Source organism: Euwallacea fornicatus, chromosome 6, assembly GCF_040115645.1.
Source record: "Euwallacea fornicatus isolate EFF26 chromosome 6, ASM4011564v1, whole genome shotgun sequence".
NCBI lineage: Eukaryota > Metazoa > Arthropoda > Insecta > Coleoptera > Curculionidae > Euwallacea > Euwallacea fornicatus.
The window spans coordinates 5,895,934-5,918,854 of NC_089546.1; the positions used below are offsets into that span (position 1 = coordinate 5,895,934).

General features: G+C 36.1%; 5 protein-coding genes across 9 annotated transcripts; 2 read left to right on the forward strand and 3 right to left on the reverse strand.

Moving 5' to 3' along the window:
• Positions 1-1,542: 1,542 nt before the first annotated feature.
• On the forward strand, positions 1,543-3,283 carry LOC136339773 (uncharacterized). The gene is made up of 3 exons (XM_066283253.1): positions 1,543-2,092; positions 2,145-2,304; positions 3,057-3,283. Exons 1-3 carry the CDS (start codon positions 2,054-2,056, stop codon positions 3,281-3,283), a joined length of 426 nt encoding a protein of 141 aa, XP_066139350.1. The 5' UTR covers positions 1,543-2,053.
• On the reverse strand, positions 2,775-6,331 carry Tcs3 (Probable tRNA N6-adenosine threonylcarbamoyltransferase Tcs3). Of its 2 annotated transcripts, XM_066283245.1 has the most exons (6): positions 6,034-6,326; positions 5,387-5,528; positions 4,825-5,103; positions 4,614-4,772; positions 4,302-4,540; positions 2,775-4,038 (listed from the first exon to the last, which is right to left on the reverse strand). In XM_066283245.1, the coding sequence occupies exons 1-5, from the start codon at positions 6,226-6,228 to the stop codon at positions 4,308-4,310; spliced, it is 1,008 nt and encodes a 335-aa protein (XP_066139342.1). In that variant the 5' UTR covers positions 6,229-6,326; the 3' UTR covers positions 2,775-4,038; positions 4,302-4,307. The 2 variants fall into 2 exon arrangements, with proteins under 2 accessions (XP_066139342.1, XP_066139343.1); XM_066283246.1 differs by lacking the exon at positions 2,775-4,038 and having other exon boundaries at positions 4,420-4,559; positions 6,034-6,331.
• Positions 6,332-6,662: 331 nt separating this feature from the next.
• Positions 6,663-12,220, forward strand: LOC136339764 (zinc finger CCCH domain-containing protein 18). 3 transcript variants are annotated; one of them, XM_066283231.1, is made up of 11 exons: positions 6,663-6,816; positions 8,005-8,161; positions 8,212-8,337; positions 8,445-8,670; positions 8,722-8,917; positions 8,970-9,196; positions 9,246-9,434; positions 9,528-9,654; positions 9,712-10,593; positions 11,294-11,539; positions 11,599-12,220. In XM_066283231.1, the coding sequence occupies exons 2-11, from the start codon at positions 8,013-8,015 to the stop codon at positions 11,847-11,849; spliced, it is 2,619 nt and encodes an 872-aa protein (XP_066139328.1). In that variant the 5' UTR covers positions 6,663-6,816; positions 8,005-8,012; the 3' UTR covers positions 11,850-12,220. The 3 variants fall into 3 exon arrangements, with proteins under 3 accessions (XP_066139328.1, XP_066139330.1, XP_066139329.1); XM_066283233.1 differs by having other exon boundaries at positions 9,249-9,434; XM_066283232.1 differs by having other exon boundaries at positions 6,676-7,082.
• On the reverse strand, positions 11,712-14,533 carry Naa60 (N-alpha-acetyltransferase 60). 2 transcript variants are annotated; one of them, XM_066283249.1, is made up of 6 exons: positions 14,293-14,533; positions 13,930-14,124; positions 13,801-13,877; positions 13,463-13,748; positions 13,296-13,406; positions 11,712-13,174 (listed from the first exon to the last, which is right to left on the reverse strand). In XM_066283249.1, exons 1-6 carry the CDS (start codon positions 14,307-14,309, stop codon positions 13,039-13,041), a joined length of 822 nt encoding a protein of 273 aa, XP_066139346.1. In that variant the 5' UTR covers positions 14,310-14,533; the 3' UTR covers positions 11,712-13,038. The 2 variants fall into 2 exon arrangements, with proteins under 2 accessions (XP_066139346.1, XP_066139347.1); XM_066283250.1 differs by lacking the exon at positions 13,801-13,877 and having other exon boundaries at positions 13,463-13,771; positions 14,293-14,532.
• A 279-nt stretch (positions 14,534-14,812) lies between these two features.
• On the reverse strand, positions 14,813-22,213 carry Myo61F (Myosin 61F). The gene is made up of 20 exons (XM_066283320.1): positions 22,110-22,213; positions 20,651-20,784; positions 20,476-20,591; positions 20,244-20,314; positions 19,888-20,096; positions 19,404-19,586; positions 19,141-19,344; positions 18,776-19,035; positions 18,550-18,719; positions 18,196-18,350; positions 17,624-17,906; positions 17,327-17,558; positions 17,038-17,268; positions 16,738-16,950; positions 16,622-16,689; positions 16,455-16,573; positions 16,178-16,396; positions 15,793-15,893; positions 15,601-15,697; positions 14,813-15,547 (listed from the first exon to the last, which is right to left on the reverse strand). Exons 2-20 carry the CDS (start codon positions 20,774-20,776, stop codon positions 15,533-15,535), a joined length of 3,072 nt encoding a protein of 1,023 aa, XP_066139417.1. The 5' UTR covers positions 20,777-20,784; positions 22,110-22,213; the 3' UTR covers positions 14,813-15,532.
• Positions 22,214-22,921: the final 708 nt, after the last annotated feature.

The following is a 22,921-nucleotide window of genomic DNA, read 5'->3' on the forward strand; positions in this document are numbered from 1 at the left end:
CAACCAATATTTCCAGTTTTAATGATTTTGTCTTGGTTGCGCCAATGAAACGGTCTCACGCAGTCGATGTTTTCTTTATTAGGCGGCGATAAACTGTTATAATTGAATAATCATGTAGTTAAATGCCAATCAGAAATTGTTTTAAAGTACAAGACGCGGTATTAATTATTCGGTTTTGTAATTTAAGCCTGTAAGACAAATATTTTTGTTTTGAAAATTTATCGCTTGATTAAGCGTAAACTCCGCCTCCAGGCTATTCGGTGGCTCCTCAAGTATGCCCGCAATTAAGGACCTATCAATCCTTAACCATTCAACCAACATAATGAATGGCATGGCATGTGCGATAAAATAGGACAAAGCATCAGGCAAATGAAGAAACAAAAAGGTCTAGAAGGCAGAAATTCCGATCTGTATTAAATCGAAAATTCCACACGAATGACAAATGCCCCAGTTGCTTCATCTCGTCCTCTGGCGCCTATAAAAACAAACAAATCACTTTTGAACCGCAGAACGGCAGTAAATCGCTAAAGAAGCCGGGCATCTATTTCATGATGCTGCTTCTGCATTCCAACAATTTAATTTATGGTATCCCGAATGCGAACTTATTTCTTACGCCAGATTTAAATCTCGATTATTAATCTTCCGTTGCGGAACGACTTGTTGCATATCTAAAAATAACTCGAGGACCTTAAATTTAGGCATTACGGGTCTTAAAATACACTCAACCCACCCGATTCGAAGTCCACTTTTTATTTATTTGCTTGTTTTCAGACTCGGCCCAAAATTCGCTTTTCGACATCTGGACCATGGGCGCCTTTCGGATCATCCGGCATGGTCTTCGACCGGTATGCGAAGGGGGCGTGCGTCCACGCTATTCAATTTGAGACGTTCCAGTCTTCAATCGCACTGGAAATTTTAAAAAATAAACGAAATACTTCAGAATCAAACTGTGTAGTAACCCGAGGCCTCATGGAACATAAATTTTTCTCTGATTGGAATCGATTGATCCGTTTTTCTGTGACACAAAATACGCGATTGCAGCATTAATTACGATCACCTTATTTCGACCGATCCTGCATCTTCTCTTGCATTAACGCGCTGTAGCACCCTGTATACATTCCATGAAACGAATTTCGCTATATTTTTTCAGATCGAAATTAGCGAGCTTAAATGGTAGTTAGAAAGGCCAATTCGTATCACGACCTCTGACATGTGCCAATAAAAAATTAATAAACCTGATTTGTTTGTAATTCACGTCATAAGCGAGTAGGCAGTTGCATACGACAACGACTAATAATTAACAGCTAATAAATCCTGTACAAGAATAAGTTTCAAGAACAGATAGAAAATACCTAAATCGCATTAAGCAAAAGCGATAAAGCAAGATTCTAAAGTGTTCCATTAACAATGACCAAGTTGACATCCACTTTTGGTATTCCCGAAAATGTATTCGTCTATTTTTCCATAATGCATTGATGCAGTTCTTAGTGCGTCATTCTGTAGGTATTTTATAGATACATTATTTCCTCAGTCTTTAAGTCCTTACTTTCATGGGTACGCACATATGAGAACCAACGTTTCGGTGGTTGCCTAAATTGATTAACCTCAATTTCTGCTACTTCTGACCAGAAGCATGGTACTTCCAATGTTTAAATTTTATTAACAAATAAAAAAAAATTGTGTTAAAATTGTTGGTCATAAATTAATTATTGAAAACTAGCCTGAGATATTGGGCACGAACCACACCACAATAAATTTCTTTGGCGTTTTCTTGTTCCCATAAAAGTATGCCGATGATCATTTGTACTTATCTTTCAAACGTGTCCCAAAGGAGGAGGAGGAGGAGAACACAAATGAGGATTCCATCGCATGCCGTTTTGCAGTTGAAAAGTCTTTACATCCTTCAAGAATTCATTTGTTTTCCGAGGCCATTCCGGAATATGCGTGGTTTGGATCTAAGAACTGCCATTTTGTTCACAAATTGCAGCAAATTAAAAATATTCATTTTTAAAAAATAGATAAAAGAGAAATTAATGAATCTCCACAAGGAAAAATGTCGGAAGACGGTTTCACATTAGAATTAATGACTGAAGTGAGTATACATTACCTACCATTTTCTTATCTAGTTTCAGAATCTTTATTAGTCTTTTTGTTCTCTACATGGGACGTCTTTAATGAGCGAATACGCAGCGTTCTTACAAAATTTCCTCGACAGTGAAAATGCTGATCAACATACACTTAAAGAAATTCAGGCACTGATGTTAGAGCATGATTTAGAACCAAGTTTCGAAGAAAACCTTGCCGGTAAGGGAATACTATATCCACTTTTTGGATAATCCAAATATGTTATAATAAAATTAGACCACAGGGAAATATCTACAGGGTTATTCATTACATCTAATCCAATGCATATTTTCCTTATTATCGCTCTTACGAAAATCTTTAAATTAGCAACAATGGTAAAGTAAGAAAAACGCTTTCAAATTAACCGAAATACTACAAATTTTACCAAATGGTTAGACCTAAATATCTGAAAAGCTGCTAAAAATACATTTTGTCAGATTTGCGCTGCTTGTGTGTTCAATTTAACAATAGATTTATATATTATTTATGCGATAATTTAACTTCGTAGGAAGTAATAGCTGTTTTAAAGGGTCCGCATAGAAAAGATATAATGCGGCAACTTCGCCAATTGTTATGTTTGGGATTACAAATGTAGGTATATGTATTATTGTAGCTTTTGGAGAATTGGACATCCATAAAATAAATAAAGATTATTATAAATAACATTTTTTTGCTTAAAAATAGAATGCCACAGAAATTATACATGTACAATGGTTAAAATTTACTAACTCCAATGACGGTCTAAAAAGATTATGTTGTTAAAAAAGCCAACATGATTGTGAAATTAATTAATCGGTCAAGGGAATCCCAATACCAAACGGTCCGTTTAATTTGATGCGCAGTTTATTTAAAACCAGAAATTTGACACTTTTAAATTTACATATAATACTTGGTATTACTTAGTCACCTATCTACTTGATTTGTGGTTTTAGCGAATGTCGAAAATTACGAAAAACAACTCCAACTCATCAAGGGTAAATCGGACAACCTTACTATCCAGTTGACAGCCAAGAAGGAAGCCAACAAGGTCGATGCTGCGGAAAAAAAGTCTCTAATCGAGCGATTTTATGCGGTTGAGTGCGAAAAGGCAAACAAAGATCTGCAAAAGTCGAGTGAGAAATGGGATAAGATAGGCAAGATTTTAGCCTATTCCCGTTGAATTGTTTAAAAAAATATTTTTTTGGTGTTAGAGCTAGAGCTCAAAGAAAATAACGTGTTGGCAATTGCAAAAAAAAACATTCAATTAAATGAAATGAAAAATAATTTACAAATGCTACTTTCTGAGAAAAGTGCTGCAATGTCAAGAGCTAACGAGGAAGCAAAAGCTTTAAGGGTACTACTTGATGAAATGAGGGCGCAATATGTAAGTCGTAATTATTACATAAGACAAAATTCAATAGCGCCATAAGTACTTTAGATACAACTGCAGAACAAACAAAGATTCGGTTTGAAAAATTATATGCATTTTGACGTTTTTCCCGTCCAAACTAATGGTAACCATTTTAAAGAAAAAGACATTTCATTGAACAGGATCGCATCTCACCAGACCCCAAGACATAAAATCCTTACTAAGGCTCAATACTCTGGAAAATTACATAACATGCTAGTCTACAAACAATCTATGCTAAAGCCTAACCCCTGCAATTTTCTTTTAAAACACGGTATTATGTCTGGTAAGAGAAGAGTATTTCACTTAACCTGTATATCTACGAGTTATAATGTATATTATTTTTCGTAGATAAATTTTCCCTGCCTCCAGTTATAGCCTCTTACAGTGGACAAAGCAGCTTAAGTAAAGTTATGAAAATCGATGAATCAACAATCATTGAAATGGCTACTATTCAACAGAAGAATTTATCTGATAATGGGTGTGGCAGGCCTCGAAAATTACCTACAATTTACAGAGCCAAAAATCTGAAATAAAATTAATAAATGTAGTTTATGATTCATTATGAAGATAAGATAACATTTCATTAATTACTAAATTTTCAATGAAGATTGTTCCACAGATATTGTCATATACATATATAAAAGTTTTTAACTGAACTAAATTCATAGAATATAAAATGAAAACAGTGTACTGTGTAACAATAACAGTATAATTGAAAAAAAAAATGTAAAAGAGAATTATAGACGTATTTATTGAAGAAAAATATTACAAAAAGAATTCTATTCACCTTCCATCAATCATTCCTCCATGTTGTTTCAACCTCATCAGTCCTGTACCTTTGTGTAATAAATGACTCTTTCCATGACATTTGATTTCCAGATTTAAACATTTCATACCCAGCATGAGCAATCATTACCCCATTATCGATGCAAAAACGTTCGTCTGTAGCAAACAAGGTAGCCCCTCTTTCACTACACATCTCACCCATCATTTCTTGCAGACGTAGGTTGCACCCCACTCCACCTACTAAAAATTGGCTTGTTCTCTACATAGTTAAGGATAAGAAACACACATACCTTTCAATAGAATGCAAACTTACCAATTAGAACTTCATTTGAATTGCAATGAGCTAGTGCCCGTTCTGTAGTTTCAACTAGCATTGCAAAGATGGTTTCTTGAAGAGAAAAGCACATGTCTTCTGGAGTAAAGCCTTGTATCAATAAAGCATCTGATCTTTCTTCTAGATAGCTAAGAATTCCTTGGAACTTGGTTCACTATAAGCTTTATAACTCTCTAAGTTATTTACTCACCTGAAAAGCTGACATCCATTCCTTTGACACAATATGGTAGAGGAACATATTTTGACCCTATTTTGGCTAATTGTTCAACATTATATCCTGGACTAGGGTCGTTAGATAATTTTAAAATTCTAGCAAATCGATCTAGACAATTCCCTATAGCTATATCTATAGTTTCTCCAAATATTCGGTACCTTTTCCTTGCATAAGCAATAATTTGAGTGTTCCCTCCACTTACATAGAGGACAGTGGGATTTTTGGCACCAGTTATTAATCTTCCCATTTCAATATCTAATCATGTATTAAAGAAATATTGTAAGTAATTATAGACTTCTTATTCAAAGTGCCAGTAAACGCTCCTTGCAAAATTCTAGTACAAATTTAAAATTCTACAACCTATGAAATCTAAAATTTACTAATGACTAAAATAAAATGTTTCCAAATCCATCAATTTAAGGTTTTTTTTACTTTACTTTATTATTGATAGTTATTCAAGTAAGTTTCAGTAGAAACTTACTAACACCATTTACTAAAGTCACCATCCATGTAGGTACTAGGAAAAATATAAGGATACGTCCAATACAGTGATTGACACCTAAAATTGGTTTATTCCATAATTGAGCAATTGTCCTAGCAACAATTGCCACTGTAGCCAAAGGAGCCCCCATTCCTGGCCCTTTTGTGTAACAAATTACATCCAAATCTTGAGGTGATATCTGAATAGAAAAAGAAAATTAGGCTTTTAATGCTTTATACATATTAATATTGAAGCATTTAGAAAAAAAGTGAAAACTTCACTATTTTATAGATTTTTGTAGAAATGCTAATAAATAAAATATTCATTGCTTCAAATATAATGAATTATCATGTGTATATTTTAAGGTACTTCCAAGGGATTTCTGAGGTGTTTTAATGCATAAAAATCATGAGCAACCTACCCATGGGTAATTCACAACTACTGTGACTTTGAAAGCTAAAGCATATTTGAATTAGACTGAATTATCTCTAAAAATGTTGCTCTCTATGGCTTAAACAGAGTTCTGTTAAACCTGACCCTGATATATGTATAAGAATACACATATAAAATTTGTTTTTCTTGATTAGCCATTACTATGGCACCAATGCATTCCTTATGAATGTAAAATTTTATAAGGGGCATGTTTTACCGAACTAAACATAAGCCATGATGCAATAATGAGACTTGAGATTTAAGCAATATACCTTAGCTTGATCCAGGGCTAACTTAAGAACTTCTAAAATATGTCGTCGATGGTGCTGGGCAGTTTCTTTAGGCATGAACCCTTCACCTGGTGGTGTTATGTATGTTTTCCTTGGATTAGAAAGAACAATACCGTCTTTAATGATACCAACGCCTAACTTATTGGCACTGCCCTCTAATCCTAAAGCAATTACCATGACGGACCGCGTATTAAAAAAATTAATATTTTCTAAAATTTTGATGATTTTAATAGATACACTCCAGTTTCACAACAATACAACGCATCACTTGATTTACAAAAACCTAGACCATACATTCAGAACTGGCAACGTGGCATTTGTGAGAAAGTCAAAGAAATAGTGCAATATGGAATATAGATAATTTCTCCAACAATCTATTGGCGCATTAAAAATTTTAATCTAGCGGGAAGCTGACAAAAAACCTGCAACACATGATTTTAAATATGTATTTAATAACTTAAATATATTGACTGAGAAAAACATGAATAAAAAATATTAATAGCAATTCATCAATATATTTATTTTACTTATAATTTATGAGTTTGCTGATAAAGGCGTCTTTGTTTTCAGTGACAATGACAATTTCAAATGTCATCTGTCGAGCCTGAAACATTTATCGCTCATGGTTCTGACCGCCATTTTCCTTTATAAGCATAGAGCGTGTTTGGGGAAATTCGCTGTAAGGATTTTTTGGATTTCCTCCAACAATTAAAATAACAATTAGTTATTCACAGCAATACCGAACATCAACGAAACCCTAAAAAGGTAAGGCAGGCAAGTTTGTGTCATTTAAAGTGGAAATAACAGTTCTTTTCCATCCTAAATGTGCCCATATATACAGTTATAAAAGTCGAATGTCCGCAATGTAGTTCGTAATGTAAAGTATACGCGAGAGACAATTAGTAGTTTGTGCCGCGAGTAAAGTCATTTAAAAGTAGTATTGGGGTTTTACTAGAAGAATGAAGCGACCAAAATTCTTTTTGAAGTTGAAGTGTTTAAATGGTAACAGGGGAGTTTGCGGCTCTTCGCAGGTAAGACCAACTTCACAGGGGATCCATCCAGACTTTATTTATTATATTAAGATAAGGACCAATTGAACATGTACTGGCATCGTTATATGGAAGGTAATTTCCATCGAATCCGAGAGACTAGTCAATGGCCTATTCTAATTTCTATGGAAATTATTCTTCTGACCAAATTTTACAAAAGAACCAATGGCAAGCTTTTAGTTGTCATTTCAACAGGAACTTTGTGTTCTCACTAGACTTTGCGGAACTTTAATAATTTGGCACTTAGAGGTGAATCTTTTGTGTGTAGTTAACTTTAACTGCAAACTAAATTCCATTTAAATGTTGGAATGGAGTGTAATAACCCGCTCCCACAGAAGCAACAAGAGACAACATTTGTAATTATGTGAAATGATTAAATTTGTGATCTTTTTATAGATTTATTTTTTAAGTTTGCATAATCTGTTTTATGGTTTACATTTAAATCTATTGAACACAACACTTATAAATTAGTGGGAGGATGGCTAATTATTGCATATAATATTAGCCTATTGACAAATCATTTCCTTAACAGCTTATGACAGAATGCTCAGAAGTATATTGATATGGATCCAAGCCTGTTGAACCTATGTGGTTCTTTATTGATTAAAAAATGTTGGAAAATGACTTTGTGCATTGTTTTGGAGCAGCCTATATGCCAACATCTGAGCCTGTAGTCTCCACTTATATAATTGTTAGAATTCTTATATTATTGTATTTTCTATTAATTTCACTAATTGGTTCCTGCCAACTTGGAAGACCAAGAAGCAATACTAAATACCTTTAATTATTGCCTTTGTCTGACAAACTTCAGGTAATATCATTTAATTGGTTACATATACAGTATTAAGTATAGTTTAGTTAATGTTTTTGCCAATACATTGAGTTGCCCAATTGTTGTCCTCAGCTGGGGCAATGCCAGTCATGGAGTCTGACAACTCTAGAAGTGGGTCTTCTAGTAATGAAAGTGATAATGAGGATGTTCAAAGTCACTCTAGGTCTCAAACACCCCGTAGCCATTCTCAGAGTCCAGGTACTGAACCTCAAAGTCCTGACAGCAACAGGTATTCTAAATTTCCCAACAGAGTGTTGTATTTTCATGATGTATAAATAGATCTAGGTCACGAAGCCACTCCAATACACCAAAAAGTCCGTCTCTATCTCCAGAACGTTCTGTATTGAATGGGCCACGAAGTCCTGAAAAGGCCGATTCATTGAGCCCTGTAGTACATAGAAGCAGGTAGGTGAATATGAAATGAAGTAGTGTTTGCTTCCCCAGTTCCACTTTTCCTTGAATTAATAAAATAACAGAATGTGTGTACCTTGGTTTAATATAGAATGTCTTAGATCCAACTCGGCTTTGTCATATGGAAGATCCCCTGAAAGAAGTAATCACAGCAGCCAACCATTAACACCCAAGTCGACACTTTCTCATGGCAGTGTCTCTCCTCCCCCTACACCCAATTCATCTAGGGCTAGTCCTAGAGGACTGCGATCACCAGTAAGCTCAAGGGACAATTCTGTTAGTCCTAGAGTTCCGCGCAATCCTCAAAAAGTGCACCTCAAATCGAGAGTATGTTTTACAAATTTGCAGACATCTCAATATCTAACCTGCCAAAATTAGGGATCAGACAGTGAAGATGATACCTCAAGAAATTTGAGAGGAAGAAGCTCGAGCCGCTCAACCTCGCGAGGGTCCAGAAATCGAAGTAAAAGTGGCAGTGCTTCAGACTCTTCGATTGGCAGCGTCGATTCTTCCGCAAGAAAAAACAAAGATGTTACGCGTGCAACCGATACGCGACCTGAGGACATATCTGATGGTAACGATTTTGTTTTATTACCGATTGAGGTTATTTGGACTTAAAACTTCAGGTGACATGGAATCGGATCACGGCAGTTCAAGGAATAAGGCGGAAAAAGGCAAAGTTACAATTACACATGAAGATCTTTCTGACGTGTCAGATCTTGAGGATTCAATAGGAGGACATTCTGAGAATGAGAGACCAGTTGAGTCAAAAAAGCACAACGAACTGAAAGCTGAAGAAAAAAATGATCATAGAGAGGATTTGGATGACAAATCGCGCAATGTTGAGAAAAAGGTTGTGTTGCTATCAGTAATATGTATATTTTTAATATGAATTGATTTAGCAGCCTTTTGTGGACGGGTCCCTGACTAATGCTCGACCTGACGAAGGCGAAGAACAGCTAGATTTTGAAGCAGAAGATGGGGAATGTGAGGAAGTAAAGTCAAAGGATGATGAAAAGGAAGAAGGCGAAGAAGATAAAGAAGATCATCAAGCAATTGTCAAAGAAGAGAAAGAATTAGAAGAGGGAGAGGTAAGGGAAAGAATGTGAAGCTTAGAGAATCTCAATTACAAAAAAGTTGTTCACTTTTAAATCTTGTTTGAATATGTATTTGGTTTTCTTTAGGTTACTGATGAAGATGATGCAAGACCCGAAGAGACCGAACCGAGACCGATATGTCGATTTTTTTCGCGAGGTGCCTGTACATGGGGTGCCAGTTGTAGATTCTTGCATCCAGGCGTTACAGACAAAGGTAATCATAATATAACTTTCAATGGAAGGAAAAAGCAAAGTTGAACTTTTCTTTTAGGCAATTATACTATGTTCGACATGGTGAGACCTATGCTTCCCGGCGAATACGGCATGGGGAGGATGGGGGATGATAGACACTACAAGCCCGAACCACCCCATGTTGAATCGGCCTGGGAGAGGGGTCTAAGGACTGCAAAGGAGATGCTGAAGAAATCCATGCGTCGAAAGGAGCAGGACATTGATTTCGAAGAAAAGAAAATGAATTTGAGCATAGCGCAAGAGGAATTTGATAAAGAGAACGGCTATTACGGGAGGATTCCGTCGCCGGAACCCAGATATGTCCGACATATTCCGGAGTACGTGGCTAGACCGCCTCCTGAGGAGTATTACGGTCGGCGACCTATCATGTATGAAAATGAGTACATGCCTCCACGCAGGGAACATCCAAGGCCGTACCGAGAAATGCCTCCTCCGCGAGGACCACCCCCCGACTATTACAATCCAAAGTATGAGGAAGAGCCTCCTCCGCGCGCTCTTGAACGTCCCGAAGCACGTGATCGCGAGCGCGACCGAGAACGAAGAAAACCAAAAAGAGAAGTGATTGTTCAGAGAACAGAAAATAAGGACGAGCGGCCAACCAGAGGTGACGAGTGGCAGGACCCTTGGATGCGGTCGAAATCTCCGAGCCGCAGGAAAGATAGAAAGCGATCATACAGCTCAGGTTCGAGTTCGTACTCTAGCAGTTCATCACGCAGTAGCTCGGCGAGCAGCAAGAGTTCATATCGCTCTCGATCCGCTTACAGGCGTGACAGGTCTAGATCAAAACAACCGGGAGCGAGACAGGTTTCTCCCTCTGTAATAGTGTCTGAGAGGAAAGCAGCTAATGAGAGGGCTGCGCTAATGAACCCGCCTGCACCCAGAAGACGAGCACCATCTCCAGGTGAGTTTCTGATAGTGATGGATGTGGTTTCTATCTTGAGGTTTAGGAAATGTGGCCATTTAACACTCGGTCCTGTGTACTGAATTTGTTTTCGTCTACAGAATATCCAATGCTCCTTAAATATTTACGATGGAAAGGTAATCAGGATTGTTAATGTGGTTTTACAAGAATGATATAAGCACCATTGTCACCTTGATGTATTTAGTTTATTAAGCAACTTTGTGACCACTTTGGCTGTCGTGTTAAATATATGGCATTCAGAAAACTTCTCTACATTTGCGAGTATTATACGAATATCGAGCCGTTTGGAAAATGTTATTCTCGCAAATTTTTCCCTCTATAGCTAATCCTGTATTCAGAGAAAATCACGTCTAGGTAGATAGGAAAATTAAGTGGAGTTTTTGCACGTCAGCAACAAAAACAACTAAAAAGAAGACCATAGATCGTTTTTTGTTTTGGCATTTAATTTTCATAATTTTAGCGAACACTTCCTAATTCATCTTAATTTTTGTATCCACCTAGATAGCTGATTTTTACTGTATGTGTTATGTGTAGAGAAGAATTTTTTCGTAAGCTATAAGAGAGGAAAATGCCTCCCCCGTTGCTCACGTAACTCATGAATGAGACACCCGCCAAACGCACCTTAATTACCTGTACGAGCGATTAAAATTTAATTTATCTCACTATCATTAATGATCAGGGATGATGCGGGTAACTGGGGCAGCCAATCCTCCCGCGCCTTCATCAAGAGAGGACTATGGCAGAACACGGAGTAAATTAGCCGTGGCGGCGGCACTCGCGAGAGTAAAGAATAGACGGCATTCATCCAGATCCAGTTCAGGATCAAGTTCTGGAAGCAGCTCCAGTGACTCAGATAGTAGCGAGTCCAGTAGCTCGTCCAACCGCAGCAATTCTCCTCCCGCACGGGACGTTAGGAAGACGTCAGGTGGGTATTTATTCAGTACACGACAACAGCAAAACGTGTCACGTTTTCTTTCGTTCCAGAATTTGTCAAAGCAATCGCATTAAAGAACGCTCCCCCTGAAAAAAATAAAATTAAAATAAATTTAAAGAACCCATCGGGCCCTCGCAAACCTGATGTCGCCAAAGTCGAGGTGACAACCAAGAAACGACCGGCTAGCTCGCCACCCCCCGGAGATCCCAAATCTAAAAAGGCTACCTCCAGAAGAGAGGAGTTGCTAAAACAATTGAAGGCTGTCGAGGACGCTATAGCGAAGAAGCGATCGAAAGTATGAAGCTTTTTCAACTCGTCGTATTGAGTGATGGATTGATTTATCATGCGAAAAACAAACCTTTGATAGTCAATAGTTGACTGTTATTGACAAATTGTCTACTTAAGGTTTTCTTCTTGTGTCGGTTATATGATTAAGATTTGTAATTATCAATGCAAAATGCTCGTTTTGAATTACACTACTTGTTCTCGTGGCTTTGATTGGTGTATCTCACTTGCGATCAGGATTACGACTTTTATTTTTTATTACGTATTTAGAATAAGACTATGAAAAATTAGAATTGAGAAACTGCTGTGTTAAGATTAACAATTGCTATTATACAAAACAGCATTGTAGTATTTCCATTTTGATTTGAAAATAATGATTATTAGGGAGTGTAGTTTGATTTCGATGTCATCTCTGAATCTGCTCGGGTCGGCGCCACATGCTTGCAAATACATAAATACCTACGATCCGTCAAATACCTTTGAGCATAGGACTTATGGCTGTCGAGTGATATGAACATGAATTAAGGAACCTGATGTGTCGCACGTCTGAAGTTTTCCACGTTAACAACGAACTCAAGGTCTTATCGGAATTTTGACAAAGTCAAAGAATGCCTCATTCTATGAAACAACGCTTTTAGGACGTCCGATAGAAGGTTAGACGATTTAGTGGTGGAGTGTTTAAAAGTGAAGCCATTAGCCATCGACAAGTACAAATTCGAGTCTTGGCGCTACGTTTAATCGTATTGGAGTATAGAAAAATTTTGACAGAATCATTAGATTTGTCTAAAAAATACGTCAGTCTATTTAAAGTTGTACTACCTGCAGATAGGCAATGGATATACGTATCTTGCTTAACTAACAAGAACTTTGGTTGTCACGTGATCATCGTCTTTCCTGAAAGACACTACAACTAAATATTGTGCAGATGGGCACAACTATCATAGAATTTATTTAGGTCTTTATTATCAACACAATATAGGACTTATTTCATAAATAATAAAAGACTGAACAACATAAATTATTTTAACATATAATATATCACTTTGTCGCGTTAATTTCAATAAATAATAAAACTGACTAAGTGCCGATTTAAACAACCTTTAACAATGAATTCAATTCATTTAAAGCGAGGATTTAATTAATTTCCTATACATTTTTGGTAAAACACTTCAATGACAGGTACTGAAGTTTCATAATTTTAATAATCAGTGATGATCTTGAGTTGCTGACTCATGGTGCTCTCCCCACAACCAACCTAAAGCCTTGTTTATGTTGAATAGGACCCAGGGAAAAAATCCTGCTCCTTTCATTACTCTGCCACACATACATTTGATGTAATCGGTACACTGTATTAAGGAAAATTTTATAAATAATTGAAATACATGAAGGTTTTTTTATGGTGAGATGTGTAAAAAAAACACCATGTATACAGTGTTGTAGCTGCAACGCTTAAAAAGGATATTATAAGGTCCAAGGTGGATGTCCCTCATTTAAATACAAAACATACATAAAACCGTCTTTACATCTTCCTTTAATTGAGTAATAATAAGGCAAAAATGTGTGAAGTTTAAACCTGCAAAGATTCCTCCTTGTTGTTGTCCTAAACTCAAAGTGGTAAAATTTACTTACTTTCTCTTCTCATAAAAACGAATAGCAGCTGAGTTGGTAGTTAAAACGTGCAAAAACGCTGCTTTTACCTTCTTTCTTTCAGGAGTGGTTAAATTTTTTAAAAGGGAATCTAACAGCAGTGTTGCTATCCCATTCCTACGATACTTTTTCAGTACCCCAAGTGAGAGAATATATGCAATATCACAATCACTAAATGATTTTGCTAAAATCCCTGCATCCTCTTCATGCAAACGGGAATGTGGTATTATTTCAGCTACTATAAGGCCTATTATCTGTTTCTTGTATACTGCAGCAAGTGAATAAAATGAACTGAAATAAGTCATAAAATGCAAACCTACATGAATAATGGGGTGCATCATTATTCAATAAAGAATAAATTAATGATTTCAATTTGAAGGCATTAAGGCTATTGACTCTACAATTTATTTTAATAATAGTGAGATAATTAATGTAAGACAGAATATTACCTGTTGCTTGAAGTAATTTCTTCATACCAATAAAAAGGGTACTCAATTGGAAACCATTCCTGACATAATGCCCTCACCTCATCTAAATCATCTGGACATAAAAATCTTAACTGGACCTCTGCTAATGAATGTAATATAACTTCCCTTTCACTCATGCTCGAGTAGGAATCCTTTCTATCTCCATTAGATTTATACCTTGAAAAATGTTTGTATCTTAGCCAAAAATGTCTAAATTGATAGACAATTTGGTAATGTCTGATATCTCCAAGAGCAATAAATACAAGCTTATTATCTCTGATTGTGGGTGTTAAAAAAATAGGCTGGTTGCGAGAGAGATGAGGCTCCAACAATAAAAAAACTTACCAACTAATATCAGCCATTTGAATTATTTAGCAAGTCGGTCGCTTCTTTTTCATTCTCACAGTAAATCGGGTTCCCTTAAGCTGGGCTCTTCTTTTAAAAATCGCCATTTAGCTAAAAGCTGGCATTGCTAATTCATGGGTGGTGTAAAAATTCTACACCTTATAAAACTCTTCGATTTTGTAACAAGCAATTTTGGTAATTTGTTTTGTTGTGAAATGTAGAATGTAAATTACGGAATGTCACACGTCATCTTGTCTTTCTTTAGATATAATCCGTCAAATATTGTCAAAAAATTTGTAAACATGCAAAGGAGAAATACGGCAACCACGCGATTCACCAAGATATACAGGATACGTCACGAAGAGTTTCTGAAAGAACCAAACAACAAGAGCAATACGTGCATGCAAAAATATTACTAATTTAAAATAAACATTTTAATTCTTAATTGAATATGAATAATTTACGGAGCGTTGAATGTGAATAATATACGTAGTGATGAATATAAATAATATACGTAGCGTTGAATATCTATACATATATTTTTAATGTGTATAATATATTAAGAAAATTGTAGAATCTATGGTATGGCCATTCTTATAGTGCGCACTATTAGATATCCAAAATACTGAGTCAATCAAATTAAGAAAAAGCTGCGTTTTTGAAATGCATTATAGGTATATCCCGCATAGAGTCTATCATGATTCCTGAAATAGCCTACAATTCTTATTGTTCTGGATATCCCAATAGTATGCGTTGTAAAGGTACTATCCTGAATAATATATGCTAAAACAGTATTCTCTGAAGAAATAACTTCCTCGGAATAGTCATTTACGTATGAAGGGATGAGAGAAGAAAATTACGTCCGCGATTGTGTTTATTCAGGTAAGAGTGTAATCTTTCTTTCTGTTCGCGGTATGTATAACCTTTATGCACATGTTATATTTCTTGGACCTTATATATACAAGTAGATTAATACTATTCTTAGATATTTAGTTAATTGATAGGTGTTGTTTTTTTGAGGGCTATTGCCAAGAACGAGGACATGTAAAACTATATTGCCCATTGGTCGTAAGCTTCTTTTCACCATTATAAACTAAGATGTAAAACGAAAATTTTCGAAACATTTGTGCCCAAATTAGTATACATTCCCCTTCATTTTTTCCCTACTGTTTTTTAATATATTTTAAATTAAAGTAGCCAAGTATCATGTTAATAAATTTGCTCCAAGTTCCATCAAGCTTTAGGGTGCAGAAACCTAAAAAACAGCGTTAATAATGGCGAAAAAAATTTACCTAGAAAGCGTCTTACTATAAGAAGATGTCCACTTTTATCCTTGTGGATCCTTTCAGGAGTTCCGACTTGGATTTCTATTGTGCCATTCTTACCATTCATATGATGTTCAATTCTAAAACATAACTTCTGATTAGACAAAAATTACAATAATTAAATACATTGGTTATTGGATCTGGTTGTAACAACAATGATTCAATAATTTCTTACGTTGAAGTATCAATTATAGTCAGCAACGACGGGTCTTTTGTAACATCCACTAACATTGTAATGGCTTCGATTAAATGAGGCACTTCCAATATTAAATCGCCCTGAAATTAAGTGATGAGGTTCGATTCCATATTTCCATGTACAAGGTGTTCGTTTTGGGAGCTTACCCATAAGGATCTTAGTAACTATAAAAAGCACGAGGTCTGTTAAATTCAGACAAAATTGCGCAACTTGGAGTTTAACAATGTGCCGTTCGAAACAACTTATCCTTTGAACTCAAAATTTCGCAATTTTATCCCATCTAACCGATATTATATTTTTTACGGCTACTGAGATCCCCATAGTTGGGCTTCAAAAACAAACTGCATCAGCACTCTAATCAAACCTTTTCTTTTTTTATTAAATCGTCGGGGATCCTGACAAGCATTAGTTTATCTTGCTCGTGGGTAACGACAAACTTTAATCGGTGAAGAGGAAAGATGTGCTTCAGTTTTGCCGTCGTCCCTTTGCCGTCCAAAACGTGCAGATTGCTTTGGGTTATAATTATAATCCTTTCCCTGGGTTTGTAACCATGACGGTCATACTTCATGACTGAAGTAGAGTACTGGAAACAAGGCAAACGGCATAATTCAATAAAATGCCGATGATAATAAGTTCCTTACAATTTCTTTATCCCCGTTAAGTTGACTGGCGTACGTCCTTTTAGATTCTGCGGCTTGATCAGAAACACGGTTTGACTGAAAGGGCTCTGGCACGCTCTGAAGGTAACTCTTCTTCTTTCCTGATTAGCGATATTTAAAATACAGCAACTAAATTTATGCAATTTTACCCTTAAACAGTTGTTCGGCCAACACCTTCAATTCCAGCTCGCGCTTTCTTTTCGACGTTAGGGCCAATCTTAATACAACGATCATTATAAGCAAATAAAAGAAATTTATCGTATACCTGTATCTCCTAGACATGTGAACGGCGTACATAGCTTCTAACAGCTTTGAGGCTTCCTCGCAAACTTTAGGAGCTGACGGCCAGGTCCGACACAAAATGTTTTGCGGCAACTTCGTCGCCAATCTCCGCAACCAATTAATTTTAGTGGTTAAGATAAATCGTTTATTATCCTTATTGAGGGGGTCGTTTCGAGTGATGTAGCCCCGGATGAAGCTGTCAAAAAGTTAAAAAATAGCAATTTAAATAAACCAAAGTCCTGGTGTCCAACTAAACGGTTGATTATAACACTAAATAACTTACGATCTTATAGTGTTCGCAGCCTCCCTTCTTCTTTTGGCGTTAGTTCTGGCCAAATACCGTCTAACGTACTTCTGAATCACAATCACGGACTCTCTGGTTTTTAAATACCACTTCCTTTGCATTAAACCTTTCCAATGGGACTGAATGATGGCCGCAATTTCGTGTTTTTTCAGTTGGAACGCATCCTCGGTTCGAAATAAGGTCTGAGGGTGTCTGATGAAGATTTTAGTTCTAAAGAAAGTACACTTCTATTTATAATATCATAATATCTCTAGGAGGGTTTGCGTACTTTCCCATTTGGTACTCTGCACCCTCGTAAGCGAGCGCGCATACCAAGTGCTGTACGCCGTCTTTGACACTACCAGGGAAGTTTGGCCACGTATCTTTGCTCAAGCATTTATACCGTTTAAGGAAAAGTTCGTAAGTGCGTCGGTATGCGAATCCCGCTCTTCTAACTCTTAGATTCTCCATCAACCCCAAGTATTTGACTTGGTGTTTCACTATATCGTTCTCAAAGATGGCTAAAATGTGATGATAAATGGATCGCTTTATATAAATCTGGTTTTTGAAGAATTTTTGTTTATACCAGATTTCTGAAAATCATTGGGCTTGATGCATCTGATATATGAAGGTTCTTTATCTCGTAGAATACTCATCAAATTATTAACCGAATTTTTGAACTGGGTGATAGCGGTGTCGGGCCGTTTCTTGCTTTTTTGCTCCGACTCCGGGAAAATTGCCTGGATGATGGAGTTCGATGAGGAGGACATCGCTTCCCTTAAATCTCTGTAGAGCAAATCGTTGTTTTTGTCGATGAAAGTAGCGATATTATAGGTTACAGAGCCTGCATAGTGGACTAGACGAAATTCCTGATGAAAATGACCAGTTATATCGGAAATGTAATTTTACCCACTTAATAAAGAACATCTTAAATAAATTTAGCAATATTTCTCATTCAAAGGTTAACATCCGTTAACTTCAGTGTTAGAAGACACATGTAAAAAGAACATCTTCATTGCATATTATATAGGATGTTTGTTTCTGGACGTAAACTATAAGGATCTCGATAACCATAAAATTATCGAAGTCACTTAAATTAGTATCAATTATTTTGAGTTACTTCACCAAATAAGCTGATAAAAACATCATGAAACTTACGTCGCGTCCCATGACTTTTTGAAGTTTGGTGTCAGCTTTCTCGTGGCTAATATAATGCTTGTGATACCCGAGTTCTTTGTCGAATTTGGTCAATAATGTTTTATCGCTGGGCTCCCCCGGTCGCAAGCACTCTTCGTCCATGAACGCTATTAAACCTAAAAATATGCATAATGGAATGTAGTTCAAGGTGCAGCTTTCAACCAAAAAAGTAACCACAATGGTTTTTAATGAGCTTTATGATTCCGTTAAAATTAAAATAATGAAGTTCGCGCAGTGTGAACTTCTATTGAAAAACAAAGAACTTTTGTGATGCGTTAGAGAATTTGCTCTTGTAGAGAGAAATTAGTTACTCACCTTTGTGCTTCTCCTCGATTAAATCGCAGATGATCTTGTTATCGAAATAGACCACGTGCTCCCACTGGATCCCCTCCTTCTCATACTCCTCTTGTTCAGATCTTAGCGTCAGCTCGATAAACAACTGTTGCAACTTTTCGTTACAGAAGTTTATGCACAGTTGCTCGAAGCTGAAATCAATATCACGCTCACATCCACTAGCCTTAATGACATTTCTGCTTAATACCTATTCTTTTCGAAAATCTCAAACCCATATATATCCAAAATCCCTAAAACGGAATTCCGTCTGCTATCACGAGGCACCAATGACAGGTTAACTTTCTTTACCAACCAAGTAAAGAGTCTGTCGTAAACTGCCTTGGCCAAGGCGTCTCGGGCATACATTGCCAAATCCTTGTCCAACGGAGTCTCCACAACATCTCTAATCGTCTCAATGGTTCTTTGACTGAGCGACAGTTTGAACTTCTCACTATCACAGTTGAAGAGCTACAACAAAAACAACTGGTATCAATTTATACTGATAGAATTAACTCTCTAGGTTTATAACGAGAATTGATCTTTCTCGTAACCAACAAAGTAATTAAATCTGACCTTGGCAATTGTCTCAATTAACGTAGGCTTTAGAATAACGGCTCGGCCATTGTCTTCCGAGAACCCTACATTTCCTAAATGCAAAATGCCGGCAACTACATCTAACATCTCGTTTTGTTCTTCCTGCGAAAATTCCAAGGTGGTGAGAGCTTTTTTAACCTCGACGAAATCTGCCTTATCATTTATGGTTACATCGGATGACTTCTGCAAGAGAAGCCACTAAAATACTGATAATTGAGTCTTTAATGATGCTCAAATGCTACCCCGTTAGATAAATAGGAGTAAGCGCTGCTATTTCTCATCAACGAAAGCCTGGATATGGTGTCCTCATCGGCGCCGTTCAACAACTGATAGAAAATGTGAAAATTTCTTTCTCCTGGGGCTTGTCTTATGACTCTAGATTTTTCAAGGAGGTAGTTCAGAATAATACCTCCGACGGGGTTTCCCTGCACAGAAAAATTCCTCACTATTGTGTTTATGCAAAGATTATACAGGGTGTCGTTTCTGGAGCTTAACAAGCCTCAACGATTAAGCTGAGGAAAAAATTAAAATTTTTGTTTGCAAAATTTCAGTTTTTTTCGAATACCTTTAAAAGTCATCAGAATAATTGAAGTTCAGAAACGGTACATTCTTGAATTTCAAATTACATAACTTTGCTTCAAGCTAACCGACTTCATATCTTTGATGGTTTCTTAGATCCTCATGATTGAGCTCCAACAACAGATGCGGTGTATACAAATCACTTACTTCATAATTAAACTGTACGTCCATAAACTTCCCAAACCGACTGGAGTTGATATTTCTATTAGTTTTGGCATTACCGAAAGCTTCAAGGATTGGATTCGAATCTAATAGTTTGTTTTTTACTCTTTCGATTTCGCCTTTTCGCTCCGTTACCTCCGAGATGTATTGAAGAACTTTCTTGGATGCCTCTGTTTTTCCTGAACCGGACTCGCCTAAATGAATAATATTTTCTTTAACTGAGTGGCTTGTATGTATTGCTAACATTCAACCTCAATTGTTCTTTATTCATCGTCGATGAATTCACTAGGACGTAGACTTTCTACTCATATCTCCTTTGTACCAATGACAAATAAACTTACCCGATATTAATATACACTGCTCTCTACTCTCCTCAATAAGAGAACGATAAGCCGTGTCCGTGATAGCAAACCTGCAATCAAGACCATATACCGTAATCTAAACAAACTAGGTGTCCCACCAATAACTGAACAGAGCCATATTTTATGTTCCAAATTTTCAATTTCGGTAGGTGAAAGTGCGAAATTAAAAACCGTTGACGAGACGCATTTAAGAATTAAATAGGGGACTTACACGTGCGGTGGAACCTCAAAGAAATTCTTCCTCTCGTAAGCTTTAACATCCGCAGAAGTGTAAATATTGAGCTGTTTGTAAGGATTTACGCTGATTAAGACTGGCCCGATGTACGTCTAAAATTGAAATTTTATATATCAAATATCGTGTGGATCGTATTTCAGTTTTAGCTCACATAAATTTCATCCTCGTTGAAGCGTTTTTGTAAATTATTCACGAAGGCGTCTTCACTGGTGTGGTCCTCAAGTAGGACGGCGTCCGGAACCCCGACTCTGTGTCGGTGCTCCAGGTGGGACTCCATTGTCGGTACTGTAACACACAAACTGCATTTGATTTACATTAATTTGAATTGTAATGAAATAATGAAGAAGACTGCATAGCTCCTTATTATTTCATTAATGTAAGTATGCGTAAGTGGAAATAATTAAAAATAAAACATTCGTTTAGACGAAGCACCATAAAGCAGTTTATGCAGGCGAATTTCGCTTAATTGGCTATAACATAATAATTATCTCTGAATTATTAACGTAAATTACTAATATTGCATCATATCGTGTCGAAAGCTCATGTACCTAAGACTTAAAATATGCTCTAAACTTGTTGATAATTTTTGCATTATCTGATCGTAGGCAAATTCCTGAGAATCAAGACCACTATGTGGTAATGGACAAACTGCCTTTAATGAAATACATATCATATTGGTGGTAAAATATATAATTGTAAATGCAATCAATTACACGTCGATAATCTAATTATTATTCTATAGATAAGATTGTACTTTTATTATATCATAACGACAAACAGTTATTCAGGTATTATGCCAATTTGAAGTACTCCAGAAATTAGAGACCATACTTCAATTATCTAATCAGCATAAAGAAAGAAATCCTTTATTAGACTACGAGCAGAATACTTGATACACATGTGACCATATAAAGGTGTTTTTTTTGTGGAATTCGTTCTTCGCGATAATATGAACTCGTAACTGATAAATCCAAGTTTATTGGCAATAATCCGCGATATTACATTAATTGATCAATAATAAAAATACAAGATTAACTAATTCAATTATCACATACCCCATATAAAATTCCATACTTGAATACAATTTAGCTTTAAAATATTTCGAGGATTATATCTTCTATGAAATGATTAGAATCAGTTAGCTCGAAAATAGGTATACGTGTCCATGATATCACTTAGATTCTCTGATTTCCTCAAAAATGAGGAAGAAAATATATCCTTGAAGGAGATTGCAGAATTACTTTCTGATAAACTGTAACATTTCCAGAATTCCGTGGAGAAAATAGAAAACTTAAAATTTACTTTTCAGAAACTAACATACCGATCACGAATAAGTAAAGTCACTGTTAGGTATGAATTGCTACTGATTAATATGCGATTCATATTGTGATTACAATAGCCAGATATGCAATGCTGACGCTAAAATAAGGCCAATTACGTTAATAATCGCAAATTGAAAATCCTTTGAACCTCTTATTTCCTCGCAGATTTAAGATCATTTTGTTAAAAATACAAACATATGTATATTTCACATAGTTAGTAGATGAGAACGGACAACCGAATTTCAACATACCAGTGAAGATCTTGATAGTAATATCGAACTTACCTACCTATTAAAAACGGGACGTTATTTGCATATAGAAAGTGAAGGCACAAACACCAACCATAAGCGACAATGCACACGCCTTACTGAGTAGAGATAGATGGCTGGTAATGGCACAGACCCGATAAGATTTCGTTTATCTTGTATTATCTTCAAGAGGACACTACGTCATTAATAACGCATCGGATCATTCGTTTTTTTAAGGTTTTTATGATACATAATCCTTTTTGATATATAACATCAACAGTGGGCACATATGAAAATCACCATTGTTCCTCTAAAAGATTTTTTTCCAGTACGTATTTCTCGCTCTCTGCGTCTTTCTCACGAATAGGCCTTGCAAAGCGAAATTTATCATATATAAATCAGTGACGTTCTAGAAGTAAACCAGAAGACAAGAAAACCCTTAAAAAATTGACTTTATATAATGGAATTATTGTATTTAAAAGGAATTTTTTGTTAATTTACGAAACTTGTAGATGTTAAGCCTTGACAAAGTTAGACATAAGTGGCTCAACAATATATGGGCGGAGGGTAAAAGAAAACGATTATACTGGGAAAAAAACTGTTTTATGTAAATGTCTTTTAGTATTTTTCGGTGTGTTTTGATTAATGAATGAAAGCAGTTTCGAGTTCCCAAAAATGTACAAAATTTTGGAAGTAATTTAATACGAATTGAAATAGAGCAAGTGGACAAAGAAACTAAATTGTTTCAAAAAGACACAGAGCGATATGGTCAGAAATAATGGCAAAAACGAAGACAGAAAACTTGGCTGGGTTCATGGGCTTATGACGTGTGTGCACTTGAACTTCAGGTGT

Bases quoted from the DNA above. Each gene is read 5' to 3' on its own strand.
- LOC136339773 (XM_066283253.1), top strand. From the start codon at position 2,054: ATGTCGGAAGACGGTTTCACATTAGAATTAATGACTGAA. The intron at 2,093-2,144 runs GTGAGTATACAT...AATCTTTATTAG, and splicing joins CATTAGAATTAATGACTGAA to TCTTTTTGTTCTCTACATGG. The intron at 2,305-3,056 runs GTAAGGGAATAC...TTGTGGTTTTAG, and splicing joins TTTCGAAGAAAACCTTGCCG to CGAATGTCGAAAATTACGAA.
- Tcs3 (XM_066283245.1), bottom strand. From the start codon at position 6,228: ATGGTAATTGCTTTAGGATTAGAGGGCAGTGCCAATAAGTTAGGCGTT. The intron at 5,104-5,386 runs GTATCCTTATAT...ATACATGATTAG, and splicing joins TGTCAATCACTGTATTGGAC to ATATTGAAATGGGAAGATTA. The intron at 4,773-4,824 runs GTGAGTAAATAA...CCAAGTTCCAAG, and splicing joins AATGGATGTCAGCTTTTCAG to GAATTCTTAGCTATCTAGAA.
- LOC136339764 (XM_066283231.1), top strand. From the start codon at position 8,013: ATGCCAGTCATGGAGTCTGACAACTCTAGAAGTGGGTCTTCTAGTAAT. The intron at 8,162-8,211 runs GTATTCTAAATT...ATGTATAAATAG, and splicing joins CAAAGTCCTGACAGCAACAG to ATCTAGGTCACGAAGCCACT. The intron at 10,594-11,293 runs GTGAGTTTCTGA...ATTAATGATCAG, and splicing joins AAGACGAGCACCATCTCCAG to GGATGATGCGGGTAACTGGG.
- Naa60 (XM_066283249.1), bottom strand. The intron at 13,749-13,800 runs GTAGGTTTGCAT...CACTTGCTGCAG, and splicing joins TGATGCACCCCATTATTCAT to TATACAAGAAACAGATAATA. The intron at 13,407-13,462 runs GTAAGTAAATTT...GAATCTTTGCAG, and splicing joins CGTTTTTATGAGAAGAGAAA to GTTTAAACTTCACACATTTT.
- Myo61F (XM_066283320.1), bottom strand. From the start codon at position 20,776: ATGGAGTCCCACCTGGAGCACCGACACAGAGTCGGGGTTCCGGACGCC. The intron at 18,720-18,775 runs GTATTAAGCAGA...TATTGATTTCAG, and splicing joins GAGATTTTCGAAAAGAATAG to CTTCGAGCAACTGTGCATAA. The intron at 17,559-17,623 runs GTATAAACAAAA...ATCACATTTTAG, and splicing joins CAATGATTTTCAGAAATCTG to CCATCTTTGAGAACGATATA.